We start from the raw sequence: 26,300 nt of genomic DNA on the forward strand, positions 1-26,300 counted from the left end.
CAGATAGAGGACATTAAATTACACACTACTTCAGTACTGTCCAATGCTTTTAACATACCAACAACTCTGGTGGCCCGTCTTCTGCATCTTCCGGGGATTGTTCTTCTCCAATTTTACTAGTACAAAAGCATAATTTTAAAAGTTAAAATAGATTTACCCCTAGTGACTACCTTTGCAAAGTGTAAATAAAGGAAATAAGTACGCAGACAGAGGAATGAACACAAGAATTACCTTAAATCCCAGACATTCAGTCTGCGATCAGTACCACTGGAAGCCAAAATAGTCTCATTGTGAGGTGACCACTGAACCTACACATAGGAATGAAGAAAACAGCAAAGCGATGAATTAGAAAACAAAGGGAAAAAATTCATAAAATATTTAACAATTTAAAAATTCTGTAAACAAAAGGGAAGAGGAAGTCAAAGTATTATAGATGCTACAGTTAAAATTAAGAGCTAAAGAATTTCTTTTACGGGCAGGAGTGGTGGCTCATGTCTGTAATCCCAGCACTTTGGGAGGCGGGTGGATCACATGAGGTGAGGAGTTCGAGACCAGCCTGACCAACATGGTGAAACCCTGTCTCTACTAAAAATACAAAAATTAGCTAGGTGTGGTGGCGGGCACCTATAATCCCAGCTACTTGGGAAGCTGAGGCAGGAGGATTGCTTGAACCCAGGAGGCAGAGGTTGTAGTGAGCCGAGATCGTGCCACTGCACTCCAGCCTGGGTGACAGAGAGTCTGTCTCAAAAAAAAAAAAAAAAAAATTTCTTGTACGATAACAACCCATTACTAGACCCAGGATATAAGCTTTTGTTCCATTCCCACACCACCCCCTTGCACGCTTTTTTTTTGAGATGAAGTCTTGCTCTGTCACCCAGGCTGGAGTACAATGGCAGGATCTTGGTTCAATGCAACCTCCACCTCCCAGGTTCAAGTGACTCTCCCACCTCAGCCTCCCAGGTAGCTGGGATTACAGGTGCCTGCCACCACAGCCGGCAAATTTTTGTATCTGTGTAGAGATGGGGTTAGGCTGGTATCAAAAAAAGAGATGAGGCCTCACTATGTTGCTTCTAGGCTGTACTTGAACTCTTGGGCTCAAGGAACTTGCTGCCTCAACCTCCTTCGTAGCTGGAGTTGTGCACCATGTGCCCAGCATGATCTTATCTTTTGAAACATCAAATCTTGTCTATTCTTTTTTTTTTTTTTTTTTTTTTGGAGACGGAGTCTCGATCTGTCGCCGGGGCTGGAGCGCAGTGGCTGGATCTCAGCTCACTGCAAGTTCTGCCTCCCGGGTTTACGCCATTCTCCTGCCTCAGCCTCCTGTGTAGCTGGGACTACAGGCGCCCGCCACCTCGCCCAGCTAGTTTTTTGTATTTTTTTAGTAGAGACGGGGTTTCACCGTGTTCGCCAGGATGGTCTCGATCTCCTGACCTTGTGATCCGCCTGTCTCGGCCTCCCAAAGTGCTGGGATTACAGGCTTGAGCCACCGCGCCCGGCCAAATCTTGTCTATTCTTGTGGGGTGATCTCAGCTCCCAGCAATCTCTGCCTCCCACATTCAAGCAATTCTCCTGCCTCAGCCTCCTGAGTAGCTGGGATTACAGGCGCACAGTACCACGCCTGGCTAATTTTTGTATTTTTAGGAGACGAGATTTCACCATGTTGGTCAGGGTGGTCTCAAACTCCTGACATCGTGATCCACCTGCCTAGGCCTCCCAAAGTGCTGGGATTACAGGCATGAGCCATTGCACCCAGCCTACCTATTGTCTATTCTTATTGGCTAATTCTGGCCTCTACCCAAATGCAATCCAATTCTGACCTAAGAACTAAAGTACAGATGACATATACAATAACTATGTTCCTAAGTATTTACTATGAGTTCAGTGTTACACATAAGTCAGAACACCATCACAAGCAAAGCAAAGAGATAGGGTAAGGATAAAATGTTCACCAAGGCGGGCTGAAAAGTAGAAAATAAGAGACTAAGTATGTAGGAGTATGGTTCACCTAAAGCCCAGTTCAGATGCCACCTTCACACACCAGAATTAATCTTTACCACCCTCAGGTTCATAACACTTGACAAAATCTTTTATTATAGTAATTTCTAAACAAGCCCTCCCCCTCACTATAAAATTTTGGCTCGGTTGGGCGTGGTAGCTTATGCCTGTAATCCCAGCACTTTGGGAGGCCAAGGCAGGTGGATCATGGAGACCAGACTGGCCAACATGGTGAAACCCCATCTCTACTAAAAACACAAAAAATTAGCTGGGCATGGTGGCGGGCACCTGAAATTCCAGCTACCCGGGAGGCTGAGGCAGGAGAATCACTTGAACCTGGGAGGTGAAGGTTGCAGTGAGCCGAGATTGCACCACTACACTCCAGCCTGGCCAACAAGAGCAAAACTCCGTCCCCCCAGAAAAGGGGAGCTCCTTGACAGCAAAGGCTACATAATGTAATCTCTCATAGTGCCCTAGCAACAAGCTTTGAACACACTGCAACAATTATTTCTTTTTTTAATTTTTGCAATCAGACCTTGGCGATGACCTTGAGCAGTAGGATATAAACTCCCACATGCTTAGTGTTCCAATAATGGAACACTAGGCATAAATGGTTTTAAACTGATGAGGCAGAAAATATGGAGCCAGAGGTTTAGGCTTGGATTGAAAAATCAACATATGTGGTATGCAATGAAGAATAAAGAATATATTGGAAGAAGGGAAGAGATCACTAAGTGTCAGAAAGAAGGCTGAAAAAATAATCAGGCACTAGTTTTCCTTTCTTTGCAAATTTTTATTAAAAAATAAAGAGACAGGGTTTTGCCATGTTGGCTAGGCTGGTCTCAAACTCCTGGCCTCAAGTAACCCACCCATCTCAGCCTCCTAAAGTGCTGGGATTACAGGTATGAATCATCACACCTGGCCTGTTTTCTTAATATCTGATGAATGTAGGTGGTCAATAACCAGTTTGAGAAAGTACAGAGATAACAAAGAAATAACAATTCCCACAGAAAGTAGCATAGGAATACAGATTTCTATTTTTAGCAACAGCATAAAGCACATGTGTGCCCACTCATACATCCAGGTTTTTCTTAGAAATAACAAAAACAAAATTAGTAGCACTGGTTTCTCTTACCTGGAATATTTCATCCTTATGTGACTCAAAGGAATGCAACTTAAGTTTCAGATTTCTCAGATCCCACAAGGCAACAGTCTAGGTACAAAAACAAGAGTAATTCATTTTTTAAGATAAGAAAAAAAAAATACTGTAAGTAAAATTTCTGCAATTCAAAAAAAGCTAGAGAAATTAAATTGTTTTCTATTAAAATAAATGAAACTGACCTTGTCAGCTGATCCTGTGGCAAGAATGAACTCACTATAAGGATTGAAAGAAAGGCAGTTCACTTCAGCAGTGTGAGCGTCGACTGAGTGGCTTGGTTTGGAAGTATTGTTTGAACGAGTATCCCAACTTCAGTGGAAAAAAAAAAGAGGAAAAAAACCCTTGAAATGGTAACTAAACATAAAACTTAGACAAGATATTAAGTAAAAACCCTGAATGGATTCTACTCACATCATAAGTTTCTGATCATCAGCAACTGACCCAAACAGAGACTCATGGAGCAGATGCCAGGAAACATCTTCTACTACTGCAGTATGCCCTGTAAAGATGGTCTTTGCATCCACCACTTTTCCCTCCTTTGGAACGGCACTGATGTCCCACAGGCAGATGGTCTTAAATGTAAAATTAACCATTATATAAAAGGAAGATTCTCACCTCCCCACACACCCCAAAAAAGAAACCAACTGGTAACTAGCCCAGATTTGCTTCAAAATGGGAAGGATACGCACGTGGTCATCTGAAGCACTAAGTAAGTGCCCACTGAGATTTGGGTTCCAAGAAAGCCCATAGCCTTCCTTTTGATGTCCACGGAGACGTAAGTCTGGGTTGCACTCTCCAGAAGGATCTGCAAAGTGACAGACACATCAAGACTACCCAGTCCACTGGTTCTCTGGGCCTACTGAGCATAATGGAATTTTAATCAAGATGTCTAAAAGCTCTTAACATTTATCAGTGATATAGGAACCATTATGACCAAACAGATAATGCTTAAACAGCACCAGTATTTTGTTCTATGTAAAAAGGCATTATTTTTTCATGTAGGCAAAATGAAGAAAAACATACACACATCAATACAAATCACAAGATGTTAAAATTACACAGAGTAACATGCAATTAAACTCAGAGTGAGTGGAACCATGTGTTCCCATAGTGACTCATTTGTATTTGAATACAAAGGGGCACGTACCTGGTTTAGAAGGATGTTTTGTATAGTCAAAGACAAGAACATCACTGGAAGGAGTCTTTGTTGCGATGATACAAGGGTTCTGGGGCATATAACGGGCCCTGTTTACTTCTCCTTCATGGTTGATCTTGATTTCTATTTCAATTTTTCCACTAACTGAACCAAAACCTCCAAATTCTGTAAATAAATTAATTGCAAATGAGAACAAAACAAGAGCTACTCTAGGGTACCCGGAGTATAAAAACACAGGCAAGGATTTTTTTTCCTTAGGAACAAACTGGCATAATACTAGATATTATCTATACATTTGCTAGCACTATAAAGTGCTTTCCTACCCCTGTGATTCTAGGTAGTTAAATACCTAATAAGAAATACAGTCAGCCCTCCATATCAGTGGGTTCTTCATCCATGAATTCAACTAATCATTAAGTGAAAATATTCAGAAAAACAATGCATGTATTGAACACGTACAGATTTCCCCCTCATCATTATTCCCTGAACAATACAGCCTATTTATATAACATTTACATTGTATTCCGTATTATAGGTAATCTAGAGACACTTTAAAGTATATGAGAAGATCTGCATAGGTTATGTGCAAACATTATGCCATGCTGTATCAGAAACTTCAGCATCTGTGAATTTTGGTATCTGAAGGTGGTCTTGGAAACAATTCCCCACGGATTCTGAGAGATGGCTGTATTATATTACTGTCTGAAATTAAGGAAAACTAGAATTCTACTGATGTAGGGTCCAGCCCTACAGGGCTTAGCAGGTATTCTCCCCGTGTGCGGAGACGAGAGATTGTAAGAAATAAAGACACAAGACAAAAGAGATAAAGAGAAAACAGTTGGGCCTGGAGAACCACTACCACCAAGACCTGGAGATCGGTAGTGGCCCCGAATGGCTAAGTGCGCTGATAATTTATTGCATACAAGACAAGGGGGCAGGGTAAGGAGGGTGAGTCGTCCAAGTGATTGATAAGGTCAAGCAAGTCACGTTATCACGAGACAGGGGACCCTTCACTTTTAGGTAGCTGAATCTGAGGGAAGGCAGCATACCTCACCGTTTCCTTCTATGCACTTATGAGAAAGATCAGACTTTAAGACTTTCACTATTTCTTCTACTGCTTTTTTCTAAGAACCTCAAAGAGGAATCAGGAGTAAGGGAGGAACATGAAAGTGGACAAGGAGCGTGACCACCGAAGCATAGCACCACAGGGAGGGGTTTAGGCCTCTGGATGACTGCAGGCAGGCCTGGATAATATCCAGCCTCCCACAAGAAGCTGGTGGAGCAGAGTGTTCCCTGACTCCTCCAAGGAAAGGGAGGCTCCCTTTCACGGTCTGCTAAGTAATGGGTGCCTTCCTAGGCACTGGCGTTACCACTTGACCAAGGAGCCCTCAAGCGGCCCTTATGTGGGCCTGACAGAGGGCTCACCTCTTGCCTTCTAGCTCACTTCTCAAAATGTCCCTTCAGCACCTGACCCTATACTCACCAGTTATTCCTTGGTTATATTAGTAATACAACAAGGAGTAATATTAAAAGTTGATGATTAATAATGATTATACCAATGACTGATAATGTCCAAGATCATCTCTATATCTACTTTGTATTATAACTATTCTTTATTTTAACTATTTTCTTTATTATACTAAAACAGTTTGTGCCTTCAGTCACTTGTCTCGGCACCTGGGTTATCCTTTGCCCACATACTTCAAAAACAGATCTTAATAAAGTTTTCAAATTTCAAAGTACAAATAAGTATGCCGAATAAATAAAACCAATGCTACTACTATAATGAATATTAAGTACACAGTGTGCTAAACATTAAAGTGCTCTTCTTGCATCGCTTGTCTGAAGCTCTAGTTTGGGATGAATGTTCTGAAATACCATCATGCCGTTTATCTTCTCCTTACAGTGTTTCTTTTATTTCAGTGAGGAAAAACAGAGCCACAGCAGCCAGTTCCATTTTGCTACACCCACTTACACACGCCAACCAAAGTCCCTGGTTGAAATAAACCAGGTAGGCAACAACTAGATGAAAACATTTTTTATTCACACATGACTACTATATGCACTTAAGAGAGTTCTCTCAAGTACCATTATAATATGTATAACAATATAATGTGATTATGTAAATCTTGGCAAAGCACTATATAAACAAAGGTAGTTAATGATCAAAGAGTAATAGAAGACAGCATGATATGGTTGCAAAAGTTCCAAAGTAAGAGTCAGACCCAGGTCCCTAAGTGGCTCTGTCACTTACTTAGTTTGGTGATCCAGGGAAGGCCTTCAGTTTCTGAGCCTCAAATACCTTATCCACAAAGCAAAGAAGTTGTGAGAGTAACTTAAAAATAAATAAAAATATTCTGTCAATCGCATTGCTATGCAGTGCTATTCTTTTTTTTCTTTTTTAAGACAGGGTCTTGTCTGTCATCCAGACTGGAGTGCAGTGGCGCAATCTCGGCTCACTGCAACCTCTGCCCCCTGGGTTCAAGCGATTCTCTTGCCTCAGCCCCCCAAGTAGCTGGGACTGCCGCCATGTGCCACCACGCCCAGGTAATTTTTATATTTTTAGTAGAGATGGGGTTTCATCACGGTGGCCAAACTGGTCTTAAACTCTTGACCTCAGATAATCTACCCGCTTCATTCTCCCAAAGTGCTGGGATTACATGAGAGAGCCACTGGGCCGGGCCTAGTGTTATTCTTTGAAGGACAAACATTTTTTCAGAAAGCAAAGACATACATGGGTGGTATGGCTGGCATATTAGATAACTTACAACTTCAAAATAACTTTTGAAAAGCAAACGTTTCACACAGGCTAAAAACCTAAAAATAAAAATTCAAGATAGATTTTAAAGGAGAAAAAAATCCCACATTAAACTAATTTTTCCCATAACTCCAGCCCACAAACATCTACAATCTATGAAAAAACAAGGCATATATGGTATGTATCTCAAGAAACTTCAGTCTAAGTACAGGCACAGCTTGTTTTATTGTGCATCACAGATATGTTTTTTCCCCAATTGAAGGTTACAGCAACCCTGCATTGAGTAAGTCTATTAGTGCCATTTTCCCAACATGTGTTCAGTTGGTGCCTCTGGGTCAGCATTTTTTTTTTAGCAATGAAGTATTTCCAAATTAAGGTATGTACATTGTTTTTTAGGCATAATGCTATTGCATGCTTAGGAGACTACAGTAAAATGTAAACATACAAAAAATCTGTGTGGTTTGCTTTATATATTTGCTTTACTGCAGTGATTTGGAACTGAATCCTCATCATATCTCCAATGACACCCCCCACCAAAAAAGTGGCTGGGCATAGTGGCTCACATCTGTAATCCCAGCACTTTGGGAGGCCGAGATGGGTGGATCACGAGGTCAGGAGTTCGAGACCAGCATGGCCAATATGGCAAAACCCCATCTCTACTAAAAATACAAAAATTAGCTGGGCGTGGTAGCACGTGCCTATAGTCCCAGCTGCTCTGGAGGCTAAGGCAGGAGAATCGCTTGAACTCAGGAGGCAGAGGTTGCACTGAGCCAAGATTGCGCTACTACGCTACAGTTTGGGCGAGAGAAACTCTGTCTCAGAAAAAACAAACAAACAAACAACAAAAAAAAGATAGCTGCCAGAAAAGAGGCACCAATAACAAAGGAGAAGCCACAGCTGGCACAGAGCCCATGAAGCAAGGGGTAACCACTACATAACGTTGGTTATTTCAGTATTGGGCATATATTAAACATAGGCCTCCTTCACCATAAACAAAACTACAGTAGTAAGAACTTAGTGTATTCAAAATTGAAAATTGGGCTGGCCCAATGTTACTGGGTTATCAGAACTTATTACATCAGTGTTACCAAAGTTGCATACACCCCTCAATGTTAAATTTGACAGGGTTCAGGAGATCAAGACTATCCTGGCTAACACAGTGAAACCCCATCTCTACTAAAAATACAAAAACAATTAGCTGGGCATGGTGGCAGGCACCTGTAGTCCCAGCTATTCAGGAGGCTGAGGCAGAATGGCGTGAACCCGGGAGGTGGAGCTTGCAGTAAGCCGAGATCGCGCCACTGCACTCCAGCCTGAGCGACAGAGCTAGACTCCGTTTCAAAAAAAAAAAAAAAAAAAGGTAAATAAAAAATAAAAAATTGACAGGATTAGAAAAAGAAATGTAAATTGCATTTAAAAAACATTTCAGGGGCTGACTGCAGTGGCACATGACTATAGTCCTAACTGCTTGGGAGGCTGAGAATGCAGTAAGCTGTGATCACACCACTGCATTCCAGCCTGGGCAACAGAGTGAGACCTCTGTCTGAAAAAATACACATATAGTAATATAAATAAATAGGTGTTGAAACTGGTATGTGAAAAGGCCAATCTGAAGTAGAAAAGAAAGGCTGAGGTATCAACTTGCCTTCCTATTTTGCTAGCTTCTCTCCATATAAATAATATTAAAACAAACATGAGGTATAACATGATATAGTAAAGGTGCATAAGTTGTTGTAATTTGATGAATTTTTACATATGTACGCACCAGGTCAAAATATAAAACATTCCCATCCCAGAAGGTACGAACGGTGTCTTCCCAGTCAATACTATGTCCTCAAACAAGGTAACTACCATATGAATTTTACCATTGAGCCACTTTTTGAGCCCATGAACCTTACAACTAAGAATACCAGCTTCAGTAAAATATATAATAATTTATTATAAACTTGGACTAAAGACCAGAGACATCACTTACTTATTTTTATTTTTTCTGAGAAGGAGTCTTGCTCATTAACCAGGCTGGAGTGCAGTAGTAGCGCAATCTCGGCTCACTGCAACCTCCGCCTCCCGGGTTCAAGCCATTCTACTGCCTCAGCCTTCCAAGTAGCTGGGACTACAGGCACGTACCACCACGTCCAGCTAAGTTTTTGTATTCTTAGTAGAGATGGGGTTTTACCATGTTGGCCAGGCTTGTCTTGAACTCCTGACCTCGTGATCCACATGCCTCAGCCTCCCAAAGTGCTGGAATTACAGATGCCAGCCACTGCGCCTGGGCGAGATACCAGTTTCTTAAAAAACAAAACTAGGCTGGGCATGGTGGCTCACGCCTATAATCCCAGCACTCTGGGAGGCTGACGCGGGTGGATCATGAGGTCAGGAGTTTGACACCAACCTGGCCAATATAGTGAAACCCCATCCCTACAAAAAATATAAAATAAGCCGGGCACGGTGGTGCACGCCTGTAATCCCAGCTACTCAGGAGGATGAGGCAGGAGAATCGCTTGAACCCAGGGGGCAGAGGTTGCCGTGAGCCAAGATCGCCACACTGCACTCCAGCCTGGGCGACAGAGCGAGACTGTCTCAAAAAAAAAAAGAAAGAAAGAAAGAAAGAAAGATAAAAAGTGGGCAAAGGACATGAACAGACACTTCTCAAAAGAAGACATATAAGTGGACAATGAATGTGGAAAAAAAGATCAACATCACCATTTATCAGAGAAATGCAAATCAAAACAGATAGATGCCTCTCACACCAGTCAGAATGGCTATTAAAAAGTCAAAAAATAACATGGTGAGGCTGCAGAGAAAAGGGAGCACTTAGACACTACTGGTGGGAATGCAAATTAGTTCAGCAACTGTGAAAAGCAGTCTGTGGAGATTTCTCAAAGAACTAAAAATAGGGCCAGGCATGGTGGCTCACGCCTATAATCCCAGCACTTTGGGAGGCTGACGCAGGTGGACCACCTGAGGTTGGGAGTTTGAGACCAGCCTGACCAATATGGAGAAACCCCGTCTCTACTAAAAATACAAAATTAGCCGGGTGTGGTGGGGCATGCCTGTAATCCCAGATACTCGGGGAGCTGAGGCAGAAGAACTGCTTGAACTTCGGAGGCGGAGACTGAAGTGAGCCGAGATCACGCCACTTACTTTACTCCAGCAACAAGAGTGGAACTCCGTCTCAAAAACAAAAAAAACACAAAAAAACCACAAAGAACTAAAAATAGAACTACCATTCAACCCAGCAATCCCATTACTGGGTATATATACCCAAAAGAAAAGAAATCGTTCTACCAAAAAGACACATGCACTTGTTATGTTCACTGTAGCATTATACACAATAGCAAAGATACGGAATCAACCCAAGTGTCCATCAATGGTTGACTGAATACAAAAAATTTTTTTGGCTTAGTGGCTCAGGCCTATAAGCCCAGAACTTCGGGAGGCCAAAGTGGGTGAACTGCATGAGCCCAGGAGTTTTCAGACTAGCCTGGGCAATGTGGTGAGACCCACTCCTCCACAAAAAATATAATGGAAATCGGCTGGGCATGGTGGCACATGCCTGCAATCCCAGCTACTCAGGATGCTGAGGCAGGAGGATTGCTTGAGCCCAGGAAGCAGAGGCTGCAGTGAGCCGAGACTGTGCGACTGCACTCCAGCCTGGGTGACGAAGCAAGACTCCGCCTCAAAATAACAACAAAAACTCAATCATTTAGGAAAAAAAGGCTGGATTCTGATTCCATACCAAATACCAGAACAATAAGTTTTAATGGCCCAAACATAAAAGTCCCAGAAGACAACAATAGATGAATACATACTTTATGAAATCACTGAATGGGGAGGTCTGAGGTGGAAAGATTGAGGCCAGAGTTCAAGATCAACCTGAGCAACATAGTGACACGCCATTTCTTAAAAAAAAATTAAATTATCTGGATGTAGTGGCGGGTGCCTGTAATTCCAGCTACTTGGGAGGCTGAGGCAGGAGAATAGCTTGAACCCGGGTGGCGGTGGTCACAGTGAGCAGAGATTGCGCCACTGTACTACAGCCTGGGTGGCAGAGCCAGACTCCGACTCAAAAAAAATAAAAAATAAAAAATAAAAATAAATAAATAAATCCAGGTATGGTGGTGTACGTCTATAGCCAGAGCTACTTGGGAGGCATAGATGGGAGGATCATTTGAGCCCATAAGGAGGCTGCAGTCAGCTAAGATCATGCCAGCGCACTCCAGCCTGGATGACAGAGCAAGGCCCCATTAAAAAAGCAACTTACAGCTTCTAATCAATAACAGGACTAAAGATTTTAAATTAAACTAGAAAATGATCTGCACCTATTTATTGGGTGGAGAGAGTGTAATTTACCTTATATGAAGAGATACTCAAAAGGAAATATGGGCAAAAGACATAAATAAGCAGCTCAAGGGAAATATGAAGTAAGCTCAACATCACAAATAAAAAAAGCAATGTAAACTGAGAATGAGTTCTATTGAGTCCAGTGTTGGCAAGGGCATGGAGAAACAGACATAAATACGGCTGGGCGCGGTGGCTCAAGCCTGTAATCCCAGCACTTTGGGAGGCTGAGACGGGCGGATCACGAGGTCAGGAGATCGAGACCATCCTGGCTATGACGGTGAAACCCCGTCTCTACTAAAAAAATACAAAAAACTAGCCGGGTGAGGTGGCGGGCGCCTGTAGTCCTAGCTACTCCGGAGGCTGAGGCAGGAGAATGGCGTAAACCCGAGAGGTGGAGCTTGCAGTGAGCTGAGATCCGGCCACTGCACTCCAGCCTGGGCGACAGAGCAAGACTCCGTCTCAAAAAAAAAAAAAAACAAAAAAACCCCAAAAAAACAGACATAAATACATACGCTGTTGTGGGACTTCAAATCTTTTTTCGGAGTGCAACTTAGCAGTATCAATTATATTAAAAAATGGTCCTGCCCTTTGATACAACATTCTACTTAGAGAGTATTTCTATAGCAAAACTATGCTTTTAAAGTCAAAAAATTAGAAACCATCTAAATGTCAATCAATAAAGAATCATTATGGTCTACTATATAGCCATCAAAAGGAGGTAGGTGACCTTATATTATATATAATTGCTTATATTAGGCCACAAGAGCAAATTCTGAACCTATATTGCATATTCTATACTTGGCATACAAAACTACTCAACATATTTGTTTAATGAGTGATCCAATACACAGGATAAATCCTTTAGAAAACAATACATCACAATACATCAAGTGATATCCAGGGGAAAAGTTTTTGTTTTGTTTTTTGAGATGGAGTTTCCCCTTTTTTTTTTGCCCAGGCTGGAGTGCAATAGTGAGATCTTGGCTCACTGCTATCTCTGCCTCCTGAGTTCAAGTGATGCCATCTTGCCTCAGCCTCCTGAGTAGCTGGGTTCTTACAGGTGCATGCCACCACGCGTGGCTAATTTTTTATTTTTAGTAGAGACAGGGTTTCACTATGTTGGGCCAGGCTGGTCTCGAAGTTCTGACCTCAAGTGATCCACCGGTCTCAGCCTTCCAAAGTGCTGGGATTACAGGCGTGAGTCACTGCACCTGGCTGGGGAAAGGTTTATTATATGGGAGAAGGGGTGTGTTTTTTACATTATGTGTAAAATTATATATACAATTATATACATATAACAAAATTATAAAATATATAAATCATATGTATATTTTATCAATTATATATAATTATATAATTTTACACACAAACACAATATATATACACACACATATATGTAGTTTTACAATTTATCACACTACCAATTAGAGTATTTGTGCCTAAGTAACAGCAAGAACAAAAGGCAGGAGGATCATTTGAGGTCAGGAGTTCAAGACCAGCCTGACCAACATGATGAAACCTTGTCTCTACTAAAAATATAAAAATTAGCCAGGGATGGCGGTGCATGCCTGTAGTCCCAGCTATTTAGGAGGCTGAGGCAGGAGACTCGCTTGAACCTGGGAGGCGGAGGTCGCAGTGAGCCAAGATCGCACCACTGCACTCCAGCCTGAGCGGCAGAGCAAGACTCCATCTCCAAAAAAAAAAAGGGAAAGAGTAAGCATGTCATGATCAGTTACACCCTTAGGTTATGGCCTAAAAATAGGATATAATGAAACAACTCATTGGAATTTAGTTTCTATACATATAGGGAGTGCCATGATTAAGTCATTTCTACCACTTTAAGCCTAGAAAGGGTAATTTAAGTTAGTGTTTTTCAACCTTTTTTTTTCACTACTGCTCCTCTAAGAAATCTTTTAAGAACTACCCCTTCCCCACCAGTCCCACGAAATTTTAATACCATAGATATCCTATGTACTTTGTGCATATCTGTGCTTTAGACAATCAACCAGTAAGATTATTTACACCTACTCACACACACAAACCAATTTTCACCTCTTTAGGGGTAGTTATCTCCCATCTTAAGAATGTACAGCAATATGGACGGGCGCGGTGACTCAAGCCTGTAATTCCAGAACTCTGGGAGGCTGAGGTGGGTGGATCACATGAGGTCAGGATATCAAGAGCAGCCTGGCCAACTTGGTGAAACCCTGTCTTTACTAAAAATACAAAAACTAGCTAGGCGTGGTGGCAGGTGCCTGTAATCCCAGCTACTCAGGAGGATGAGGCAAGAGAATCGCTTGAACCTGGGAGGCAGAGGTTGCAGTGAGTGAGGATCACGCCACTACACTCCAACCTAGGCAACAGAGCGAGATTCTGAACAAAAAAATAAAAAATAAATCAAGAATGTACAGCAATAATATATAGTACATTTCTGCTTCTTTCAATTGCAGAAATCCTCCCCGCCAGCACCAGCTGAGAAAAGTTTATTGTGAAGGTACAGAACCAAGGATGTGTTAAATATTTCTTCTGATATCTACAACTCTAATATAAATATCTACCATTGCAAACTCAGGCTTTCCTCAAGCTTAAATATTGTTTCTAAAGTCACAGTTTATCAAACTGGATATAACTTTTATAATTCAAAAACATAAAAAGATTATGACCCACACATCTTTACTTCTTTCACGTTTAAGATTCCTACCTCCTTTCTCACTGTCGTAGTGTGACGCATCAAACTGAGCATCATCATTAGGGAGTTGCACACTGGCTATAACAAGATGGTTTTGTTCATCCGATGTGTGTGTCCCCAGGACAAGTCGATGAATGCTGAAATCTTTCCCTTCTGGTCTGTAACGGCAACATATGGTCACTATTCAAATTAGTAACATCAGGAGACCGCGAGGTCAACAATATACGTGTACGTAAAAGTCACTACTACACAATCAGGTTTTAAGAGAGGGGAAAAGTCATTAAGAGTCTTTTCTTCTCTCTCTTTTTTTTTTTTAATAAATAGTCTCACTCTTTCGCCCAAGCTGGAATGGAGTGGTGCGATCTTGGCTCACTTCAACCTCTGGCTCTTGGGTTCAAGTGATTCTCACACCTCAGCCTCCCTAGTAGCCGGGACTACAGGAACCCGCCACCATGCCTGGCTAATTTTTGTATTTTTAGTAGATACGGGATTTCACCATGTTGGCCAGGCTGGTCTCAAACTCCTGGCCTCAAATTTCCCACCCACCTCAGCCTCCCAACGGACAGCATTACAGGCAAGAGCCACCGTGCCTGGCCAAGAGCCACATTTTCTACTTAATTACTCTGGAGAAAAAGTAAAACTAATGGAATAAAATGGGAATTAACTACTCACTCACTACCAACAGGTTGGAGGGAAAGCAAACCATTGTTGGGTATGCTAATAATTTTGCACACTAAAATTTTTCATTGAAAAGAAGGGGAAAGGGCGCAAAGAAATTGAAAAGAAAAAAATGAAAAAAGGGAAAGAGGAGGAAATAACATTAAGTAAACCAATTTACCAAATATTTACTAACTGCCTAATCAATGGACACATGGCTCCAAACGTAAAGTACAAAGAAGATTAAGACACAATTCCTGACCTCAAAAAACCTGCGGCTGGGCTAGGCACGGCAGCTCACGCCTGTAATCCCAGCACTTTGGGAGGCCGAAGAAGGTGGATCACCTGAGGTCAGGAGTTCCAGACCAGCCTGACCAATATGGTGAAATCCCATCTCTACTAAATACAAAATTTAGCTAGGCATGGTGGCAGGTGCCTGTAATCCCAGCTACTCAGGAGGATGAGGCAAGAGAATCGTTACTAAAATACTACTAAATTAGCTGGGTGTAGTGGCGGTGACTATAGTCCCAGCTACTAGGGAGGGTGGGACAGGAGAACTGCTTGAACCTAGGAGTTAGAGGTTGTAGCGAGCCAAGATGGCGCCACTGCACTCCAGCCTGGGCAAAAGAGCAAGACTCTGTGTCAAAAAACAAAACAAAACAAAAAACACAATCGGCAGCTGGCTAATCCCAGCTACTCGGGAGGCTGAGGCACAAGAATTGCTTGAACCTGAAAGGTGGAGGCTGCAGTGAGCAGAGATCGTGCCACTGCACTCCAGCCTGGGTGACACAGAAAGACTGCCTCCTGTCTCAAAAAAACAAAAACAAAACAAAAACAAAAACAAAAAAACCAAAGAAAGAAAGAAAGAAAAGAATGAAAAGGAAAGGAAGAAAATTAAACAACGTGCCTAAGATCACACAGCTACTAAGTAACAGAAGTATGCTGAAGTCCAAATCTGACTTCTGATATGGGAGAGCACAGTGGGAGAGAAGGCCGATTAAAATGGACTTTATTTAGTGTCCTGAATGCCGTCTTAAGGCATTCTGGACTCCATACTGGGTCAAGGGCATCCACATCATCTGGGAACTTGTTAGAAATGCAAATTCTCACATCTACTCCAGACCCATTGAATCAGCAACTCTAGAAGGTGGGGCACAACTATCTATCTCACAATACCTCCAGCTGATTACAATGCATATAAAATTTTGAGAACTCCTGGTCTAGATGGGAAAGATCCTACACAAGCAGAATTCATTGGGGTTTATAAATTGACTGCCTATAAAATGGAGAAAGGGAAAATGTCAAACCAAAGCCAATTATGATGAAAAGAAACAGGAACAGTAGGAGAGAAAGTTGGGGTAAGGCCTTCATAGAAGGAATAATTCCATTTACAACATGTCAAACTGAGGAAGCCAGTAAGATATACCAGAGAAGACACCGGCAGGCAGAAGAAAAATCAGGAAAAGCTCCAGAGAAATTAGGTCTAAAGATATCAATAGGAATTCTTCTGCACAGATGTCACAGGCAAAGCTTTGAGAGCATCTACCTTACACTGAAAAGAGGGATATGAACAGAAAATTGTAATTACCTGTATGTAGACGGTTAGACAAAGAACCAGAAAAAGAATGAAGGAGAAGACAGTGTTACAGAACTACAATTGTGGTTTTTCTTTTTTTAAAAGGGGGAAATGGATATGAATAAACACCAGAAAAAGAACACACACAAAAGTAAACACTGCATCAGGGCTGCTTGCTTGTACACAATCCTTATCTTAAAAAACAACAACAAGGCCAAGGTGGCTCATGCCTGTAATCCCAGCACTTTGGGAGGCCAAAGTGTGAGGATCACTAGAGCCCAGAAGTTAAAGAACAGCCTGGGCAACATAGCAAAAAATTTTTCAAAAATTAGCTAGGCGTGGTAGCGTGTGCCTGTAGTCTCAACTATTCCAGAGGCTGAGGCAGAAGGATCCCCTGGCCCAGAAGGTCAAGGCTGCAGGGAACTCTGATTGTGCCACTGCAACCCAGTCTGCGCAACAGAGCAAGATCCTGTCTCAAAACAATTTTCGGCCAGGTGCAGTGGCTCACGCCTGTAATCACAGCACTCTTGGAGGCTGAGGCAGGTGGATCACCCGAGGTCAGGAATTTGAGACCAGCCTGGACAACATGGTGAAACCCCCTCTACTAAAAATACAAAAAATTAGCTGGGCATGGTGGCGGGTGCCTGTAATCCCAGCTACTTGGGAGACCGGGGGAGGAGAATCACTTGAACCCGGGAGGCGGAGGTTGCAGTGATCTGAGATCATGCCACTCCACTACAGTATGGGTAACAAGAGTGAAACTCCGTCCTTCGTGTCAAAACAACAAAAAACCAATTCTCACATTTATATAGATTTGCTAATGCAGAAAACTACTAAGATGACAGCACAGATTTCAGCTTTGGGGAATTAAGTCTTTAATTCTTGCTTTCGAAACCTAGCTAGTCATTCTATTACTTGGGAAGTTTCTGAAGAGTAGTGGTTCTAGAATGTTTAGTAGGTATGGGGTGGCCAATATTTGTGATCCACTAGTCCAATAAGCACAATTTAGCATATGACTATAGTAAATCTGGAATCGCCATTCAAGTACATTTCTCATTAAGTACTCTGCCACAAGGTCTTTGAGACCGGGTGGCACTCCGTAGCTCAGGCTGGAGTGCAGTAGTAGGATCACAGCTCAATGCAGCCTTGACCTCCCAAGGCTCAGGTGATCCTCCTGCCTCAGCCCCCGCCGAGGAGCTGGGACTACAGGTACACACCACCATGCCCGGATAATATGTGTAACTTTAGTAGAGACGGGATTTTCACCATGTTGCCCAGGCTAGTCTTGAACTCCTGGCCTAAAGCAATCTGCCTGCCTCAGCCTCCCAAAGTGCTGGGATTACACGTGTGAGCCACACGTGTGAGCCACCATGCCCAGCTCACAAGCTCTCAAATGGTTTGAATTACCACTGAAAACTCTTGACAGAAATGATTCCAATTATCCTGAATTCCCCCAAGCAATTCTGATGATCAATTGAATGTGGGAACTCCTGGTCATGATAAAGAAGCTTCTAGGCTGGGCATAGTGGCTCACGCCTGTAATCCCAGCACTTTAGGAGGCCGAGGCGGGTGGATCACGAGGTCAGGAGATCAAGACCATCCTGGCTAACACGGTGAAACCCCATCTCTATTAAAAATACAAAAAATTAGCCGGGCATAGTGGCGGGCGCCTGTAGTCCCAGCTACTTGGGAGGTTGAGGCAGGAGAATGGCGTGAACCCGGGAGGCGGAGCTTGCAGTGAGCGGAGATCGCGGCCTGGGCAACAGAGTGAGACTGTCTCAAAAAAACAAACAAATGAGTTTTACTCCAACTGTTGTTGGAGCAAAAATGTAGTAAAACTGTTTCTTGCATTGTTGGGCAGTGGTAAAAACATTTAACTGTAAAAAAAAAAAACCAAAAGCTTCTAACTCCAAATTTCTAGTCTTTTACTATGGTTTTGTGTAACATCCCTAGGACAGATTTCTCTAGTTTTCTTTATGCCACTGTAAAGGTAGCAGCCTCATTCTTAGATTACTAGTATAATTTCTGCCAAATTTCTATTATTTGTTGAGCTGCATCATAGTCTAATAACATTTTGCAATTATCTTGACTTTTAAAGATCTGAGTTTTGAAGGAATTTACTTACTTAGCACACAATCGCTTTTGAATGTTATTCGGAAAACTCAGGTAGTTTTGTAACAGAAAATCCGTTATTTCAAATGGCGCAATGGTCTTGTTAAAACTTTATGTTAGTATCATCTAAATTTCTTCCTCTTTGTTTTCTGCATTGTCATTTCTTCCTAGAAGCCTTTCCTGATACTCCAATTGGGCAAATTTTCCTCCCTCTGATAATTTTCTGTGCCACTTTTATGCTAATTATAACTAATTTGGATCCCCTGAAATGTGGCACCTAATACAGCCCAATAAATGCAAACTAAATATTTTATCCCCTCTATTAGAGATAAGCTGCATGTAAAAAACATGGGATTAATCTTTATAGCGCTCACTATGCCCAAACCCCTTATAAGAAAACCATTCCACTTTCAGGTGTTTTCTAGGTACCCTAATTATCTCTCTACAACTGCTGTCATCATATATAATTATAATTATTAGTTTGTATCTGCCACTTCAACTAGACAATGTGCTCCCTGAAGGCAGGTACCATGACATACTATGAGAATTCAAACTAAGTTTTGTTGAGACCAGATTCAGTGGCTCACGCCTGTAATCCCAGCACTTTGGGAGGCAGAGGCGGGCGGATCACCACAGGTTAGGGGGTTGGAGACCAGCCTGTCCAACATGGTGAAATTGCGTCTCTACTTAAAATACAAAAAAATTAGCCAGGCGTGGTGGCAGGTGCCTGTAATCCCAGCTATTTGGGAGGGCTGAGGCAGGAAAATCGCTGGAATCTGCGAGGCAGAGGTTGCAGTGAGCCAAGCTCGCGCCACTGCACTCCAGCCTGGGCAACAGAGTGAGACTCCGTCTCAAAAAGAAAAAAAAAAAAAAGTTTTGTTGTAAGGACTGGACTCATGGTAATACTTTTTTCTTTTATGGGGTGGGGGGCGGTAGAGACGGGGGTCTATGCTCCCAGGGCTGGTCTCCAACTCCTGGCCTCAAGTAAGCCTCCTGCCTGGGCCTCCCAAGGTGCTCGGATTGCAAGGGTGAGCCACTGCTCCTGGCCATAATAGTTTTTGAAAGTTGACAAGTTTTGTACTATTATTTGGTACAGCTATTATTATTACAGGTATTATCATCAGCTACAGCCATTCAATTCAGTATCAGAGAAAGAAAACGCCAATGTTTTCTCTTGTCAGGTAAATTACAAAATCATTTTGTTATTTTGCCTTTGTGGCCTAGAAAAAATGTCACAAAGAGGTTTTGATCACATGCCTTCTCCGGGTGACTGAAGAGCGGAAAACAGAAAATCAGTATGAGAAATCTACACTGAAGACACATCAAAATAACGTTCAGTAGAGTCATGTCACCTTGTTACATCTGGAAGCCACTGGGCAGTTAGGCTGGGCCACTCCAGAGCATGGGTCATCACCAAATCATAAAGAAAAGGGGTGTTCTTTTTCCATATTTTGTATTCCTCGTTGATCACTCGTTCTTCCACTGCGTCGTCGAACGCTGCTAAAAATTTTTAAAACAAATTAAGTTAGCAAACAAACGGAAACTGGGTAATCCTCTGCAAAGCTACCAGCATGACTCCTACAACCTCACTCTGAAATGGAGGTGATTTGTCTAAATCCCCACGGCAGAGGTACCCACACTCCTCTCCACCTTCGCGGCGCCAGAACTCCTCGGGGCATCCCCGCCAAACACTCCGTTACCCGTTCCACGCCACCGGGCCAGGCCTTCGGAGCACGCTCGCGCGCGCTGAAACTCACAAGCCCGACTAGAAGGCCCGAGCTCCGAGCCTTGTGGGTAGAAAGCGGTGTCCCGAGGCTCGGGACAGAGGCCGAGAGACCGATATCGAGGGCAGGAGGAGGAACAAACAACCGCCGGGAGCCCCACCGCCAGCTTCGCCAGCGGCGACGGACGTCGGTCCCAGGGAACCCGCGAGCCGTTAGCCCGCCCCGCGGGGAGTTCCCTCTTCACGCCTTCGGTACCGGGAACTGCACTCGGCAAACTCGGGCCTGCCCTCACTGTTAGGCCGTGTCGAGGCCGCGGCTCAGCCCCGGCACCCGCTGCCCTCCTGGGGCGGCCCCGGAACCCTCACCTTCCTTGTCGGCCATGGCGGGCAGACGAGCCGGGGGAACCCTAGGGTCGAGCGTTCCGGGAGGGGCGGGGAGGCAGCAGGCGCTCGCTCTGCGCGCGCGGCCTCTATTGTTTCCTGCGCCCCCAGCGCGAGGGCCGACTCGCGCACCTTCGCGCCAACATCAGCCAATCGGAGCGCTCCTAACGGCGGGAAGGGCGGGGAAGCCGCGCTTGCGACCTATCCAGACGCGCGGAGTAGCTTTCCGCGGGGACCGAGGCGCGCGCTCCGCCCCTCCCCCAACACCTCCCGCCGCCGACTTCTAGCGACTGCGCGCGACAGCGTTGACGGGACTGCGCCCGGCCAGGGTCACGTGAGAGAGGTTTAGTCCACACACTCCCGCGGCCCGAGGGCAGCCATTTTCTTGAAGGCTGTTAAGCTTACAACCCTTTCAGAGTACTGAGATGAAAAATATAGAATGACTTCGGGTCTAATTATAAATTTTGGGGGTGAGGCGGGGAAAAGAACCTCGCCACTCAGAGCCAGAGGGGTTTCATTCAAGGTGCCCTTCAACGTTTTCCCTTAGTCTTGAGAAGGAACTAGTAATGAAGGGAGGGCAGAAGATGGGGTTTTGGCCTTTTAAACATGTGATCCAAGCAACAGGGTCGGGACTAAAGCAGGTTAGCGGCCAACTCCGAGAACGGACTGTGGTTCTTTAGGGGTGTGTGCTCAGGGGCGGGGTCTAGAGCGGAAGTAGTAACTGCGGGCCGAAGTCCGGCGGATGAAGGGCGGAAGTAGAGTGTCTAATCCTGCAGTGATGGCGCAGGAGGAGGAAGATGTTAGAGATTACAATTTGACTGAGGAACAGAAGGCGATCAAGGCCAAGTATCCGCCAGTCAATAGGAAGTACGAGTGTGAGTAGGTGGCTTACTTCTCTCTTTAGATGTGAGCACACAGGCATCCTCTCTCCTTACCCGCAGCTTCCTGCTACTCTTTCTCCTTTGCCCCATAGGTACTTCAAGCGTGATCCCATTTGTGCCGGGTGTTATAGTCTCATTCGTACTTGTCCTGGGGATGCTGAAGGAAAAAGCCACCTGGTTTAATAGTCGCGAAACCTGGCCTCTCTCATTTACAGTCTCTTGAACTTCTTTCACATGTGCCTAATCACATTTATCTTCGTAAATTCTAAAGATAACCATATTTTCAGGCGTTTGCAGGGTTGTTACTCCCATGTATTTCCCAACGGTGAGATAAGAGTGTGCCAGGTTAGAGGACTCGGAAAGCTAATTAGGGGATTTCTAACTTGATGTTTCACCTCGATCATATTAGCAAAAAGACCTGGTTTTGCCATTTATGATTGTGATTTTTAAAAATGATTATTTTACGTCGGGCGCGGTGGCTCACGCCTGTAATCCCAGCACTTTGGGAGGCCGAGGCGGGCGGATCACCTGAGTTTGGAAGTTCAAGATCAGCCTGACGAACATGGAAAAAACCCGTCTCTACTAAAAATAAAAAATTAGCTGGGCGTGGTGGCGCATGCCTGTAATCCCAGCTACTCGGGAGACTGAGGCAGGAGAATCGCTTGAACCTGGGAGGCGGAGGTTGCGGTGAGCCGAGATCGTCCCATTGCACTACAGCCTGGGCAACGAGCGAAACTGTCTCAAAAAAAAAATACATATATATATATATGTTTTTAGAGATGGGGTCTCGCTCTGTCGTCCAGGCTGGAGTGCAATGAAGAGATCATAGCCCGCGCTGCAGCGCCCATCTGGTTTTGCCATTTATTCGCTTAGTGACTTTAGGCAAATCACATAACCTATCTTCGTCTCTTAAATTCTATATTAAACGTTAAGCTGTCATCCCTAAAGGTAGCTGTGGTTTGGGGAGCACAAATCTGACTTTTATTTATCTGCTTAAAAACTTTCATTAATTTCTCATTGTCCTCTCTGTAAAATCTACTTATTTACCATAGTATTCTAGGCTCTGTGCTTTCTGGACCTGGCATACCTCCTAGCATATCCCCTTCTCTCACTTAAAAACAATTTTAAAATATAGGCCGGGCGCAGTGGCTCACACCTATAATCCCAGCACTTTGGGAAACCGACATGAGTGGATCCCCTGAGGTCAGAGTTCCAGACCAGTCTGGCCAACGTGGTGAAACCCCGTCTCTACTAAAAATGCAAAAATTAGCTGGGCATGATGGTGGGCGCCTGTAATCCCAGCTACTCGGGAGGCTGAGGCAGAAGAATTGCTTGAACCCAGGAGGTGGAGGTTGCAATGAGCTGAGATCACAGCACTGCACTCCGGCCTGGGCAACAGAGGGATACTGTCCCCGCCCCCCCCCCAAAAAAAAAGATTGGATGCTGTGGCTCACGCCTGTAATCCCAGCACTTTGGGAGGTTGAGGCGGGTGGATCACCTGAGGTCAGGAGTTTGAGACCAGCCTGGCCTGGCCAACATGGTGAAACCGCATCTGTACTAAAAATGCAAAAATTAGATGGGCATGTTGGTGGGCGCCTGTAATCCCAGCTACTTGGGAGGCTGAGGCAGGAGAATTGCTTGAACCCGGGAGGCGGAGGTTGCCATGAGCTGAGGTTGCGCCATTGCACTCCAGCCTGGGTGACAGATCTGGGCCACAGAGCCTGACTCTGTCTCAAAAAAAACAATTATTTTTAATAAGTCATATATATTGATTCGAAATTCAGAAAGTGTGACGTAACGCAGTGAAAAGTAACTCTGGCAGCCCCCATCCCCAACCACCTAGTTCCCCTCTATAGGGCAGTCATCGTTACCTTTTTCTTACATGTACATACCTAGATGTTCTAGCATTTACTTTAACCAGTTTTCAGTTGATGGATGTTTAGGCTATTTTTACTCTTGTGGTATTAGAAACAGTGCAGCAGTGAATACACTTGTACATCCATTGTTTTGTACATGTGCAAGTGAATCTGTAGAATCAAGTTCTCCAAGTTAAATTGCTTTGCCAAAGGATATGTGCGTTTTTTTTTGTTTCCGTTGCTAAGACTCATACGTTTTTTAAAAGGATATTTTAACTTAGACAGTTATTGCCAAATTGCTCTCTATAGAAGTTGTACCAATTTATACTTTCACTAGTATTGTGTGAATGTGCCTCTTTCCTCCCACTTTTACCGTTACCATACTTTTTGGCCTTTTCCAATTTGTAAAGTATACTTACTGTATTTTTCTTATTGTAAGTGAAGTTGAACATATTATAGTGTTTTGGAAGCTATTTGTATTTCCCATACTGGGGTGTGTATGTTAATATTCTTAGCCCTTTTTTCTCTTGGGTTATTTTTTTTTCTCTTGGGTTACTAGTTTTTCTTACTAGGCAGATAGTATTGTTATGCAGTGCAGCTCATTAACCTGTGGTCCCCAACTTTTTTGGCACCAGGGACTGGTTTCACGGAAGTCAGTTTTTCCACCAATGGGCGTTGTAGGGGAGTATGGTTTCAGGATGATTCAAGTGCATTACATTATTGTGCATTTTATTTCAGTTTTATTACATTGTAATATATAATGAAATAATTATACAGCCCACTGTAATACAGAATCAGTGGGAGCCCTGAGCTTGTTTTCTTGCAACTAGGTGGTCCCATATGGGGGTGACAGATCATCAGGCTTTAGATTCTCATAGGGAGCACACAACCTAGATCCCTCCAATGTGCAGTTCACAATAGTGTTCAAGCTCCTATGAGAATCTAATGCTGCGCCTGATCCAAAAGAAGGTGGAGCTCAGGCAGTAATGTAGGCAATGGGGAGTGGTTGTAAATATAGAAGAAACTTTGTGAGCTCATGTCCTGCTGTGCTGCCTGGATCCTAACAGGCCACCAACTGGTACCAGCCTGGGGGTTGGGGACCCCCTGCATTAAGCCTTTCTTTTTTTTTTTTTTTTTTGAGACGGAGTCTCGCTTTGTCATCCAGGCTGGAGTGCAGTGGCACGATCTCCAGTCACTGCAACCTCCGCCTCCCAGGTTCAAGTAATTCTCCTGCCTCAGCCTCCTGAGTAGTTGGGATTACAGACATGCATCACCACACCGGGCTAATTTTTTTTTCTTTTTTTTTTTTTGAGATGAAGTTTCGCTCTTGTTGCCCAAGCTGGAGTGCAATGGTGCGATCTCAGCTCACTGCAACCTTTGCCTCCTGGGTTCAAGCAATTCTCCTGCCTTAGATCCCAAGTACCTGGGATTACAGGCACCCGCCACCAAGCCCGCCTAATTTTTGTATATTTAGTAGAGAGGAGGTTTCACCATGTTGACCAGGCTGGTTTTGAACTTCTGACCTCAGGTGATCCACCCCCCTCGGCCTCCCAAAGTGCTGGGATTACAGGCGTGAGCCACTGTGTCTGGCCAACTCTTTCTTTTTTTCTTTTCTTTTTTTTTTGAGACAGTGTCTTGCTCTGTCTCCCAGGCTGGAGTGCAGTGGCACCATCTCAGCTTACAGCAACCTCCGCCTCCTGGGTTCAAGTGATTCTCTTTTTTTTTTTTTTTTGAGACAGAGTCTTACTCTGTCGCCCAGGCTAGAGTGCAGTGGAGCGATCTCTGCTTACTGCAAGCTCCGCCTCCCAGGTTCACGCCATTTTCTTGCCTCAGCCTCTTGAGTTGCTGGGACTACAGGCGCCCGCCACCACGCCCGTTTAATGTTTTGATATTTTTAGTAGAGATGGGGTTTCACCGTGTTAGCCAGGATGGTCTTGAACTCCTGACCTTGTGATCCACCCACCTCGGCCTCCCAAAGTGCTGGGATTACAGGTGTGAGCCACTGTGCCTGGCCTCAAGTGATTCTCTTGCCTCAACCTTCTGTATGACTGGGATTACGGGCGCCCACCACCACGCCTGGCTAATTTTTGTGTTTTTTTAGTAGAGACAGGGTTTCACCATGTTGGCCAGGATGGTCTTGAAATCCTGACCTCAAGTGATCGCCCACCTGAGCCTCCCAAAGTGCTGGGATTACAGGCATGAGCCACCACGCCCAGTCAACCCTTTCTTTTATGGCTTCTAAGATAAGATGTCATACTCAGGGAAGGCCTTGTCCACTGAGATTTTAAAATAATTTTCCTATTTTGTTTCTATACATTTGAAAAGAAAACTTTTATTGAATAACCTGTGGCCAGGCCTGGTGGCTCACACCTGTGATCCTAGCACTTTGGGAGGCCAAGGTGGGTGGATCTCTTGAGGCCAAGAGTTGGAGACCAGCCTGGCCAACATGGCGAAATGCCATTTCTACTAAAAATATAAAAATTAGGCCAGGCACCGTGGCTCATGCCTGTAATCCCAGCACTTTGGGAGGTCAGGAGATCGAGACCATCCTGGCCAACATGGTGAAACCCTGTCTCTACTAAAAATACAAAAAAAATTAACTGGGCTTGGTGGCATGTACCTGTAATCCCAGTTTGAATCCGGGAGTCAGAGGTTGCAGTGAGCCAAGATCACGCCATTGCACTGCAGCCTGGTGACAGACTGAGACTCTGTCTCAATAAATAAATAAATAAAATAAAATAAAAATTAGATAGGTATGGTTGTGGTGGTGCATGCCTGTAATCCCAGCTACTAGGGAGGCTGAGGAGAGAATTGCTTTAACCCAGGAATTGGAGTTTGCTTTGACCCGAGATGGCACCATTGCAGTCCAGCGTGGGCAACAGAGTGAGACTCTGTCTCAGAAAGTAAAATGAAGGCTGGGCTCAGTGGCTCATGCCTGTAATCCCAGCCCTTTGGGAGGCCGAGGCAGGTGGATCATGAGGTCAGGAGATTAAGACCATCTTGGCTAACACGG

The 26,300-nt window shown here is 44.0% G+C and overlaps 2 protein-coding genes across 20 annotated transcripts in view; one reads left to right on the forward strand and one right to left on the reverse strand.

Moving 5' to 3' along the window:
- The window catches only part of RBBP4 (RB binding protein 4, chromatin remodeling factor), a 29,503-nt gene extending 8,823 nt beyond the window's left edge, over positions 1-20,680 (reverse strand). The window contains exons 1-10 of one of the 2 annotated variants that reach the window (XM_065534299.2): positions 20,536-20,680; positions 19,799-19,943; positions 14,114-14,259; positions 4,302-4,475; positions 3,844-3,959; positions 3,566-3,726; positions 3,337-3,463; positions 3,131-3,208; positions 232-308; positions 59-116 (exon numbers count right to left, since the gene is read on the reverse strand). In XM_065534299.2, the coding sequence (XP_065390371.1) occupies positions 59-116; positions 232-308; positions 3,131-3,208; positions 3,337-3,463; positions 3,566-3,726; positions 3,844-3,959; positions 4,302-4,475; positions 14,114-14,259; positions 19,799-19,943; positions 20,536-20,551 (1,098 nt within the window). In that variant the 5' untranslated portion in view covers positions 20,552-20,680. Of the gene's footprint in view, positions 1-58; positions 117-231; positions 309-3,130; positions 3,209-3,336; positions 3,464-3,565; positions 3,727-3,843; positions 3,960-4,301; positions 4,476-14,113; positions 14,260-19,798; positions 19,947-20,535 lie in introns of both variants that reach the window. The other variant, XM_005544082.5, reaches the window with a different exon arrangement.
- Positions 20,681-21,280: 600 nt separating this feature from the next.
- Positions 21,281-26,300, forward strand: part of ZBTB8OS (zinc finger and BTB domain containing 8 opposite strand) — a 46,506-nt gene continuing 41,486 nt past the window's right edge. For 11 of the 18 annotated variants that reach the window (XR_010582976.1, XR_012423239.1, XR_010582977.2 and 8 more), the window contains exon 1: positions 21,281-21,425. Coding sequence is in view for 8 of the 18 variants with exons in the window: in XM_065534316.2 (XP_065390388.1) it covers positions 21,293-21,425 (133 nt within the window). In the remaining 10 variants the exon portion in view is untranslated. Of the gene's footprint in view, positions 21,430-26,300 lie in introns of all 18 variants that reach the window. The other 7 variants (XR_012423242.1, XM_005544089.5, XM_045375587.3 and 4 more) reach the window with 3 other exon arrangements.

Source organism: Macaca fascicularis, chromosome 1 (assembly GCF_037993035.2).
Source record: "Macaca fascicularis isolate 582-1 chromosome 1, T2T-MFA8v1.1".
Classification (NCBI taxonomy): domain Eukaryota; kingdom Metazoa; phylum Chordata; class Mammalia; order Primates; family Cercopithecidae; genus Macaca; species Macaca fascicularis.